Here is a 12897-nt window from a genome sequence, read left to right on the forward strand (position 1 = left end):
GATAAATACCGCAACCCTTCAATATGAAAGTGATAATGAGAGTCTGGCAAGTGGAGATGAAGATGAAATGCTTAATATCTTCAAAGGCAAAAAAAGCAAAAGGAAGAAGAAGCCAGGTAGAAAAGCACAATGGCCAGAAAGTCTATTGAATGATCTGATAGACATTATTGCAAATGATGATTACTTTAAGAAAAAACTCATTTTTACAAACACAAGAAATCAAAAGAATGGGGAAATACACCAAAAAGTTCTAACAGAGTTAAAGAGCCGGTCATCGATACGAAATGAAGAATGCCCTTACACAGCTATACAACTAAGGACAAAATTCAAGAAGTCTGTGGCTGAATGCAAAAAGGCAGCTTTGTTGATAAAGATTGGAAGTCGAATTAAACGCTTCCAGGATGATCATGGGTATGGCACGTGGTTCAACCAATTGTTTGCTTTAGTAAAGACAAGAGAATCTTGTCAACCAGAGCAAGCAATTGAACCCTCTGCCATTGCTCAATCTGATGCACAATCACCTATACCTTGTGGTGCATCACCAGCTACATCATCAGACTCACAAGAGTTATTTGTGCCGGTGCCAGCCAAAAGAAGAAAAACAAGAAAAGAAGGCCAATTCCATGATCTGATGGAAATGATGAATAAACTTGTTTAAAAAGATCCAATGAGTGATTTTTTGGCCTTTGCTAGAGAAGAAGCAAAGAAATCCAGACAGCACGAACTGAAACTTGTCCAACTTTTGATGAAGGCACAAAACCCACCACAGCAAGCTAACTATGCTAACATTCAGGGTCAACAACTTATGGACAACTTTTCTTCCTATTATCAATTTTAAAGTTAACATAGTAAAATCATTAGACATATACAAATAATGATCATTTCTGAACATTAACAAGAATAACATAATTAGAAATATTTAAAAGCCTTTAGTGATTATATATCATAATAAAGTTTCAACAAAATTTATAAAAGTTTGGAATATTCAGTACAGGTTTGGCAAGACATACATTTTTGCTATAAAGCCCCTCATATACGAATTTGATCTTGTCAACAATCAGACTGCTGTACAGCTCCCTATATGCCGGACTTGTAGTTACAGTTTCTTTATTACTATATGAATGTTCTTTTTATAATTTTCCTTTTCTATTTATCAATTGGTTTGGTTTTGACATGCAGCGTCTTAATACTGTTTTACTAAGATATTTATATTTCGGGATTGCCTAAACAGTGAGTTTTGCTGGGGTTAGCATAATGAATAATAGGTTTAATGCTTCTGATCAAATTATTGGCACAACTTTGCTTCAATAAAAATGATTCAGATAAAACAGTTTAGAAGTAGAAACATGGGAAAAAAGATATCAATAATTTCTAGCATCCATCTGGCATAATAATTTGGTTAGTCTATTGCATAGGTGTAGTAGTTTTGTTTGTTAAAAAAGTTGTTTGTTGTTTGGTTTATCAATAAAGTGTTAATTAGCACTTAATGTTTCGTTGAAATTAAGGGTCTGTAGTTCTTTCTGCAGTTTTCTAGTGATTGTTGTTCTGATTTTATCTGCTTCATTCCTTCTTGGGTCAACAGTCTTGTGAGAAGCTTTCATTAGCAAAACATTGCGTAGTGTTGCTCTGTCTCGCTTTTGTTGTGTTGAAGGATCAACAGACAAATCAAGCTTTGATGGAATAGTATCATTCTTTTCAATACAGAGGTTGTGGAGTACCATGCAAGAAAGTGTTGCCATTTTTGTCTGATAGAGATTTCCCTCTGATTTTTTCAACAACAATCACCAACGCCCCTTCAACTGCCCATATGCTCCTTCAACCAACATTCTGGCACGACTCGGTTGGTAGTTGAAATATCTCTGTTCTTTGCTCAGGACAGCATTGGTGTAAGGCTTCATTAAGAATGTTTCAAATGGAAAAGCTGAATCGCCAAGTATTATTGGTGGAATGTGAACATCTTCTTCACACTGGGCAAAATTTTGCAGAACTTTTCCTTCTTTAATTGAAGACCACAGAGAAGTTGACTGTAAAATTATTGAATCATGTGAATTTCCTGGAAATCTACAGCTTCCCCAAACAAATCGATACCTGGCATCTACCATAGACATAAGAACAATTGAATAAAAGTTTTTGAAATTATGATACTCTTTGGAAGATTCTTGTCCACCAGGGGGGCATTTAATGGGAATATGGCAGCAATCTACTGCACACCAACTGAAGGGAAACTGCCAGATTTCCTCCATGTCCAACATTTTGTTATTAAAATCTTCTTCAGATACTGGCATGTGCGCACTGACACATTTCTTCCATAAACAGGAAACAATGGCTTCATTTACATCATGAACGATGGTTGACACTGTGCAAGGAGCAAGCCCGGCCATTTCTGCAATTGTATAAAAGTAATCGCCTCTCCCAAGGCGATATAAACATAGGCCAAGACGAAGCTCAGGTGGAATTGGTTCTTCGCACAATGTATCTCTTTCAAGCTTGTGGCGGATGCTTTCAAGGACGAAGTTAAAAGTTTCCCTTGATACTCTAAAAATTTCTTGAAGCGGTCGTCGTCATAATTATCCCATAACAATTCCCACCATCCTTCGTTTCTCTTGAGCCTCCTGCATGATCGGGTAACTATCCTTCTTTGGTTGTGTTGGGCAAACGCGAGTGTGGCTGCGAGGCAATAAGCAATTATCATCGATTGATGTTTAAGTAATAATGCTACGCCATATTGAAGCATTTTACGACGTCTTCGATTTGCAGAAATCGTTTTTTTCAACACCAGAGCTCTGCTTATATTCCTGCCTGCCATTATTACCCGCCAAAAACCGAAACTAGACACAGTTGCTGTTGTTGTGCTTCATTGGTCACTCGTTGCTAAGATGTTTGGAGCGACGTTTAACTCCGTGCCGCTCCACAGTCGCTCTTCAGTCGCATCCACCTGTATTGGGTTCAGCATATGAGAAGAGTGACGTTTAACCTAGGCCTTACTTCTGGCAAAACATCTATTATCAAATTATTAAACTTTTTGAACAGCACAACGATCTGACGTCACATTCTTGATACTTTTTATAATTTTGTTGACTCAATCAATAATCCCTTTAGCAACAAGAGCAGAATTTTCAAACATTAAACAAAAATCACCAACAACATCTTGCAAAACTTTTATCTGTGTAGCAGAATCTCCATTTGCAATTGCCTTCAGGCCATTTATTAAACATACTCCATCATCTTTGAAAATATCATACGTTACAAATGATCTGCCTTTCTTTGAAGTTCCATCAGAATGCAAAGACCTGTTTTATGTGCTCCAGTTTTCTTTCAATTCGTCAAAAACATGAAGCTGTGCCAGTGCCCTTGCCCCATGAGCACTTACTTAGAAAATGTGGACTTTGGGAAATTATGGACATTGACTCCAACATTTTTCAAACATTTCCTAATAAAATCTTCAACGTTATTCGTGCTAACACCTAAACAAAGCAGATCTTCATACAGCATACGAATCTCATCAACATATTTTCCATTTTCAAATAAACAAATCTCTTCACCTTTCAAAAAAACATTTAATCTTTTCTCGATTTCCAACTTCTCATTCTCTAATTCAGTTATTCTTTCTTTCAAATCATCAATTTTGAATTAAATATATTGGTGCTATTCTCAACAGATTTCTTTTCTTAATTCTGTTTTGTAATGAGATTTCCTTTGTGCACACAATTGTTCATGGAAGGCTTTGTCTAGGTTTTCTATCTCCTGGTTTTTCTCTGCTAGCTCTCCATTTCTCTCAAGTAACTCTGAGGATAAATCTGCAATCACCTCTTCTTTCTCCTCTTTTTATTTATTCTCCTCTGTTTAGGATTTATCCTTTAAGATGGATAAATCCTAAACAATAATTCACTTCTGGCGAATTCTTTTTATCTTTCGATTAACATTTTTTGCATTTAATGCACCAACAAGATCTTTTAACTCCTCCTCCCTAGCCTTCAAATCCTTCCTAGGCTTGACAGCATCATTGAAATCCATCTTAAATTTCACAGCATTGCCTTCTGCAAGTATTCTTCCATCTTTCTCCTCGTTAAATCTATCAATTAACAAACCTATTCTAACCTCACTTTCATCTGACCTGTCTAACAAAATTGTAATCATATTTGTTTTCTCTTTAACATGAATGTGCTGAGAATCTGATACATCTGAAACTAACTCATGCTTTCTTTTCTCATATCTATTAGCTGGGTTAATAAAAAAATCATTAAGAAAAATTTATACATCTGGCATTTGTTTGTGCTTCTTTAGGTCAGTAACTCTTTCCTTGACTTTTAAAACTGTTGTGCGAAGACTTTCCTGAAAAAAATATTTCATTGTCATCACAACAAAATAAAGAAACCCAGTCTTTAAAGTTAATCCAAGAGGCATTCAGTTTAACCTTGGCGTCAAGTAACAATAAAATTTTCTGGTTGGGTATTGGAGATTTTTTTAAATCATTCGGCAAAGCAACATTTCCCTTGCAAAAAGAGTCTAAAAAATTCAAGCTGATCCCCCTGCTTTTCAAAACATAGCAATCAGAGGTTTTGCCTGCATCTGCAATCTTAGAAAGGGTCTCATATATTTTGGAAAAATTATTCATATCTTTCGCAAAAAAACTGAAAATAGACCTTTTAAGATCACTTGGTTTTTTTATTACCTTATCATCCATCTCAACATTAACATTAAAAAGGGTAGAGCAGACTTCAAGAATGTCTGACTGCAGCCTACCGAAGGATTCCAAAGACAAGAAAATTTGGCTCAGTAAACCATAGCTTATTCCAGACTTCATCAGATTCCATCTAGAGGGGACTTTCCTTCGCTAATAAATAAATTCAGCTATTCATTGGTCATGGATATCAGCTGATAGTCAGCCATCTTGCTGTTTGCCATTAGGAATTTTTTTGATCCTGCAAAAAGAGAGAGGCGTGGGTCAGGATTGTGTGGCGTAACTTGAGCCTAAAAAAGCTTTGTACGAAAATTGAAATTTGACAAATGAGAGTCAAGATAACAAGGCAAGATAAAAGTTCAATAATCAACAGAAATAGGATAAGGTTTAACTGGTTACCTACTTTTTTCGTAAATCAACTTTATCAACGAATTATGAAATGACATCTGAAATTTGTCAAATTGCATATTGCTTGAATGCCAAATTCAGGATTTTGCATTTGCCGGATTTTTGAAATGCAATTCATAAATTCCAGATTTCGATAACTGATTTTTGTCATAGATATCATCCTATATATTAGTGGGGCGTGTTTTTCAATAACTAATGAGAGTAGATATGACCACTTGTTGACTGCCTCATTAAAGCTTTACTTGAAATGACGATACTGTCCCAATCAGTCTGACCTAGATCTGACAGGATATTGTCACTGTTGAGACTTTTCATTTTTCTAGTGGATATGGTTTTATGCTGACGTTTTGTTAAGCCCATAAATTTTCTAGTTAAATAAACAAGATAGTGATCGCTTAAAGTAGTACTGAAGACGGCAGATGCAATCACGTTTCAGGCTTGTTGTGGCCTTAAGGGTGATAAGTGTGATGAAGTTAGCGTCACTCTTGTAGGCTCACCCATCATTTGCATAAGACTGAACAAATCATAGATCTCAGCGAAAGGTGCAGTATTATTGAGCACGCTACCATATTCATCAGCTACCTTCGACAAGAAGTCACAGTTGGTATCACCCATGATAATCATTTCTTTGTTTTCCCAATCGAAATGTTCTAAATTTCCTTCCAATTCTCAATAAGGCCAAATGGAGGTTGGTACCAGGCGAATATAAGAAAGGGCCTGGCTCTTATAGGTTCAAATTTCTATGCAAACCAATTCGAGAGACTTGTTGGGTATGACCTTTCGTCTATTGTGTTTTAACAAATTGCTCACATACACAGCAACTCCACCCCCACTCCTGTTTCTGTTCTCTCTGTGTAGTGTAGCCCTAAATCACGAGCAAATTATCAGTGATTTCATTGTCAAGCTTAGTTCGCTCACTGCTAGGATGTGGATTCCTTTATCATTAACTAAGCACTTTATTTTATCTAGATGTAATTGTAAACTATTAACATTTAAAGAAGCAAGCACTATTCCTTTGTTGCAACCAAGACGCTGCACCTCAACAAGGATTATCCTAGTATCTTTAGGTGAGGAGCTCCTTGAGTCATCTTCTTGTTTTTGTCAATGTTTAAAAGATCTAAGTTTCTCTATAATATTTAATGCCAGCTGCTTGTTACTGTTAGATCTTCTGCTATGGCAATTATAGACTTTGTTGCAGAAACAAAGCCAAGGATGAAGGACGGTTTTCAGCAAGTATCTTGTTGTCGCTTGCTTTTAGTGACAAAAGTTACTCACAGACCTTCCTGACCTGATTCTGCACAGTGCCGAGGTTTGATTTACTGATGGGGGACTTACACCCTTTCATCATTGGATGCCTGGAGTTCAGCAAATCAAATAGCCTATCAATGTTTCTTATGAACTGGACTGTAGCACCACACTTTTTGAAATCCACAGCCATCATATCATCCTTCAAAAACTCTGATACATCTGCTACTGAAGAACGTAATGTTTGGGCTGCCAACTTGACTCTCTTTTCATTCTTTTGCCAGTTAGTACGCACTGTTGTGAGCTTGTTTGCAATTGAAAATCCCTGGTCATCTTGTAGCTTGCACAATTTTTCAATATATGCCCAAGAGATTGTTTCCCCCCTGAGCATTGTAGAGGTTTCCCATATCCCCAAGAGCATTTCTAGCCAGCTTTATCATGTGACATGCATCCAGTGTGACATACACAAAATAATCTCTTGTGGGGTGTTTAAACCTGACTACCATTTCATCATACTTTGTGGAAAACTTGTACCAAAGGCCTTTTAAAGAAGCAAAATTGGTATAAGTGCCATCACATGTAATTGACCATATTCTTAGTTCATGATCAGCAGCTAGAGACCAGCAAGTTTTTATCATTGAAACCTGTGTTTCTGCATTGCATTTATCTATTAAAAAGTAGCCAACAGGGCATTTCCAATGATTCTTATGACCAGTCAGCATAAAAACCAATGCTTCAGATGCTGCCAATTCTGTATTTCCATGGTCCCCCACCTTTTCGCGGAGCAAATAGTTTCAAAGCTGCAGTGAATGAGGAAAAAGTCTTGGCCCCCTACTTTTGCTAGCCTTAGCCCCTTTTTCAAATTTGTGGCATAGGCCCTGCTAACCCCTTCAAATTAATTCATTGTTTCCGAGAAAAGGATTGCAATAGTTTAATTTATTTTTCAGAAATATTTTGTTTTATTAACATGGGTGAAGAAAATTTACGAAAATGCAATAAGAGAGTTGTAACCTAATAATTACCTTTATATATCATCTTGTAGTAGCCTTACTTTCATGTAACACGCTTCCTGATCTTAGCAAGACGCTGGATTCTGCCATGTTGTTGTTTTAGTTAGTACACATTACCCACACAGCTTTTTTCATCTCCCGTGTCTACCTACTTTATCAGATGTTTTACAAAGAAGACTGGAAAAGTCCAGACTGTACCTGCGATGGGTTATTGCCAATTACAAATGCTGTCTCACTTAACTATTCAAGAGATGCTCGTCAGGTTGGGGAAAACTATAAAAATCACTTTAACTCAGAAGCGGGCACTGTTGATTGGCAGAGAGACAGAATAACTAGAACAGCAGATCCATTTGACATTTTATTAAAGCTATTTCTTTTAATACAACGATTGTAAAATTTATTTTATCCTCAAATTCATACTTAAGCAACAATTGCTGAATTTCTATTTTGGTTTGTCTGATTTTCTTGGAGGGAGGTTCCTTAAAATTGGAACAATACTGTTTGCGAAACTCTGGTCAGCTTCAACTTCAACTCTATTTTCTCCTTTTAGTGCTTTGTATAGAAGTTTATCGGGATGCTCATCATCTGAAATTAATAATTTTCTTTGAGGTAGTGTTCTGGCTTTCCTTTTTCGTTTCCCTGGTTTAGTGCTCAGGGATTCCAGGCTTGATGCAGGACATTGGGCCAAAGGGATAGGACTAACAGGCGCTGCCAAGCCTTTTCCCCGAATTTCCTGCGTAGGGGCACTTTCCTGAGGCAAGTTGCTGATTGTGGGCCGATTGGATACTTTATCTCTAAGAAATTGTAACTGGTGAAAAAGCTTACATTCAGGCAGTGAGCTAGCGGCAGCACCAGATCGTGTCATCAAGTCTCTCTTTTTCAAGCATTTGGAAAGGTTTTGTCTTCTCCAAATCTTCAACTAGAAAGAAAAAACAGGGTAAGATAAAAAGTATATGCATTTTTACTTTTAGACCATACATGCCAACTGATAAAGATTTTCAAAACCTATCAGACCCTGGAATCTCATAATAGCTTATTTGTCTAAAGATCATTTGTATGTTCTTGTAATTTTTTCCCAATTAAGCGAAAAACAGAATGTTAATGAAAAACGAATCAAGAATGAATCTATTTTTTGTGCTCTTATGAATTCAAAACGATTCAAGGGCGAGGGGGGCTTAAACTGAAAGTTAACACCCAACATTCCTCCCATACATTTTGGCAATTTCCTCCTAAGCTTTCTGTCTCATCTTGGTATCTTTGAAACCCCTGCAGCCAATGTCCCATATGCATTTGTACGACCATACATCTTCAACAAACATTTCATCAAAACTTCTGTCAGCATCTTCAATTTCCTCAGTAACATTAGCTAACATCTGAATTTTCATCATCGACCAATGTCAAGGCCTCTGTTTCGGCAGAAGCTGCCCTTGGTCGCCAGTTAACCTGCTTTGACTTAGCATGTTGGTAAGGAATGCCATTAGATCTTCGCTAGAATAAGAAATGTTGGAAGCCATACTAGAAAATTTTGTTGTTTACAAATAAGATCATACGGCTGTAGCACCATTTTTCTAGTTGCTCTTAATTGTTTGGATTGACTCATTCTGACATTTAATCCTGATTTCCAAATGATCGTTATAGATCGCTGAGGATCTCAGAAAAAACAAATGTGATTCTCTAAAGAGAAAAAAGACGATGGATTTTTGTTTGATGATGATGAAAATGAGGAGGATATTATGAAGCAAGACAAGAAAGCTGGCAAGAAAATAATGAAGAAGTATTGGGCCAATTCTAAAGGCAAGGTTCAAATGACTGACATGAACAATACACTGATAAATACAGCAAAGTCTCTTTCAGATAAGTTACAGAGGAGAACAACTAGAAATTCAAAAGATATGCTGGAGGATGATGGTGAAGAGAGCCTATTTTGCAAGAGCCTCATTCCCAGAAGATAAAGATTAAAATTGGATGGTAGAGGGGAAAGAACTATCTGTCACACTGCACGGTTGTATTTTGTGACACTAAATACAGGTGAGTTTGGCAGGTAGAAATTCAAAAATTCGTAGTGAACAAATTATAAGAAGGGTTTTACAAAAATATCAAATGAAAAATTACCCTAGAAAGAGAAAACCATTTGTTTCATTAAAAAGCAGGAAGGCACGTATCTGCTGATCTCAAGCTCTCTGAGACTTGAGTGTGATGGAATGGGAGGATATTGTTTTCTCCAATGAATGCAAATTCGGACTTGAACATGATTGTAAAATGTTAAGAGTCTGAGGTACAATAGAAGAGGCGCACAACCCAAAGTGCATTCGACAATGCAATCTCTGTAATGTTCTGGGGATGCCGAGGCCTAAGGGTGTTGGGAAACTTGTCATTTGTGACCAACGACTTGACTCTGAAAATATTTCTCCTTGCTTCAAGCAAAGATAATAGAAGTGTGACTGGATAGGAAACTCCGCTAGAACAATGGATCATGTTATGGTTCATTGATATTCTTGGTGGGGAGACGAGTTAGAGTAAGTCCGTAAGGTATAGGTGGCCCCCCGTGAAAGGGGTAGGTGCACATGCGTACTTTGCATTTCACAACAGATAGGCAAAGGAGGGAACTTATGGAAAAAATAAACAACATAGACAGCATTGTTCTAGCAGGTTTAATGCGCGTGCGTACCTACTCCTCGTAGCTAATTGGTTCTGACAAACCACTTACGCTTTTGTTCTAAACAATGGAGCCGCGATCTCGTCTCCCCAACAAATTCAGTGAAAGACAAGAGTGATACATTTGCCTAGGCATAACTGACAAAATAATCAATGAACATGCCTAAAGGCAAGGTGGCCAAAAAAATTCTGAGCAGCTTATCTTTGTCAAAACCAAGGTTAGTGGCAAAATATTTGATAAAGTATACAGCAAACATTGCAACACGCTGGTCAAGTCTTCTGAATCTTGCACTGAATTCAGAAAAATAGCCTTAAAGATACAAAGACAATTGGATTTTGAAAAACGATCTGTTAGAAAACCCAAAAGCCTTAAGTCTTCATTAACAAGGGTTGTTAAAAAGCGACTAGTTGTGGCAGTTCAGATTTTACCTCAAAAAGTAAAAAAACCACCACACAGTATTGTGCTCCTGCACATTAAAAGCCATGCATATTCGACCCTTAAAAAACAAAAACTTGTTTGGAATCATGACCAAGAGATGCTCAAGGAAAGAAAATTATTTTTATTTTTACCCTCCCCCAGTCATTACTTTGGCAGAGATTCTTCAAACAAACTGCAAAAAAAGAGCTATTTTGTTTGTTGGAATTTTTATTCAATATATATGAAATACAACATTGCATAGTAAATTACACATAGTATAACAGCTTTTCAAAAACTTGATAATTAACCAATTTATAATGAAACTTCATTATAACCAATTTATGTATATGTATTATGTGCTTTGCAATGGCAATTGTTAATGTTTTGTTTATGCTGTTTTGTGAATGATATCACAAAAAAATCACTGCTTCTTTTGTTCATTTGTGATTTAAAGTTGTTTTCGTAATGCCTTTTCTTTCTTGTCAATCTTTTTGCTCAACCTGTGCTCTTCAATCATATGTTTGGCATATGAATTAACCCTGATTTCTATATACATTAGGATGCAGTCCTTCAGTGTTGCCTCTTTTACAGGTTCTGAGGCCAAACAATTTTGGCATACTCTACTCAAATTATTCAAAATTGCATCTTGTAGACAGTTACCCAGAATTTCTTGCACATTAATCCTTGTTTTCTGGGTGGAGATGTGGTCTCGGAAAACAATCTCTGTTTTTTCTAGTATCTTTGCAAAAGATTCCTTTGTATATGTTAAACCTCCCCTAGGAAAGTCTGATTGAGCCTTCTTGCTTCGCTTTTAAGACTTCCAATCGTTCTTTTAACAAAACAGATGCGGTTTTATTTTCCTCAACGTTACGCATGTTGATGAACCACAAATATATGTCACTACCTCTCTTTCATTTCCAGATAAATTTTGTTTCACTAACACCTTGTCTTCTGTTATTGCATAGTCTAAATTTGGAGAAGGTGCATCAAAAAGGCGTTTGATTGTGGCACTATATAATTGTCAGACATTGCCTTCAATGCCTCTTTATAAACTAAACTGAAGTTGATATTTGGAAGATGACCTGCATTTGGTTTGGGGGTTGTCTGTCTTTTTCCTTTCCTTTTCATTCAACATTTTCCAAGAATCAATTGCGTGTTTTTGTCACTGCCAAATGCCACAGTCACTTGCTGTAATCAAAGCAAATAATCATAGTGTCTACTAATGTAACATTAACTAGATGATACAAGAGACAAGTGCAAGAGACAGGTTCAAGACAATTTTTGTAGCCTTTCCTATTGATGTCTTCCAGTGCAGAAAGAACTCCTCCAACATGATTACAATTGCCAAGGCCAGATATACCAGCACCATCAGGGCATTAGCAGACAGCACAGTAAACATTGCCAGAATCATAAAGAACGACCAGCACTTTGTATAAAGTAGACTTCATTAATGCCTTCATACACATATCAAAGAAAGGAAAATTGGAATCCTTTGCCATATCAATTCTCTTGAAATATCCTTCACAAAAAAAACTGGAAAGATTTGAGCTTTTTGTATCTGGTACTCTTTAACATTATTGTCTTGAATTTCCTGGTGCGGAGATACAGCTGAATGAAACTGAACGCTGCAAGATGGAAGATTCCATTTTGCATGATAGAAGACATCAAACTTGTGGGTCTTATGGGCATGCTTTTCTCACATATATTTCTTAATTCCACTGTGCCTGTTTGTGATAAGTGTATACCAATCTACATTTTGTTCAAGAATATCTTCAAATTCTCGTTTTAGACCAGCAAGCTCCATTCTATTTGATCCCCCAACTTCATTGCTCTAGAAAATATTGGTTGTTGGTTGATCTGTTGTTATCATGACACAGTATGGATTTAAACATATATATTATATTTAGATAAAACTCTAGACTATCTCAAAAACTATAAAATCTTGATGGAAACACATCATTGCATGTATTATTTGAAATATTCAAGTGAATGACAGCTGATAAAAGTGTTATTTGTAAAAAATGCCATTATTTCATTCAATACTATTTGGTGTCGCGACATTGTTAAAAGCTCATCTGTAATATCTGGACTGATATCATCTTTTTAGTATCCAGATCCATTAGAGAATAGCTCCCATATTTGGCTGTGTACCCAGGGGAATCCTTTCTGGCATCACCACCAATTGTTTTGTATCTCCTTCCGATACTTGTCAATGATGTTTTTTTGTAAAAGAGACCACTCAACATTTACAGATGGTATCAAATGCAGTGTCTGGATTCTGTTATATGTGCCTTCTGAGATACATGTTGACCACATGATCCTAAAGAACAACAATGTTTTTGCTGGCTGGCATCCAGAAAACAGGGTACTGCCAGATATTACAAAATTACCCATAGGCAAATCACCAAGCTTTGGTTGGCTGTACCAGATCTTCTCATATCCTTGAACGCAGATTGTTTTTATTTTCACAAGTGAGCCTA

General features: G+C 36.6%; 1 protein-coding gene across 1 annotated transcript in view; it reads left to right on the forward strand.

Annotated features, from left to right (window-relative positions):
- The window catches only part of LOC135683145 (uncharacterized), a 16948-nt gene that overhangs the window by 963 nt on the left and 3088 nt on the right, over nt 1–12897 (forward strand). Inside the window, exon 2 of the mRNA XM_065198321.2 lies at nt 1–12897. This exon is cut by the window's right edge and continues 3088 nt beyond it. Within this exon, the coding sequence (XP_065054393.2) occupies nt 1–658 (658 nt within the window). The 3' untranslated portion in view covers nt 659–12897.

Source organism: Rhopilema esculentum, chromosome 20, assembly GCF_057945365.1.
Source record: "Rhopilema esculentum isolate cy_ngs chromosome 20, ASM5794536v1, whole genome shotgun sequence".
NCBI classification, from domain to species: Eukaryota; Metazoa; Cnidaria; class Scyphozoa; order Rhizostomeae; family Rhizostomatidae; genus Rhopilema; species Rhopilema esculentum.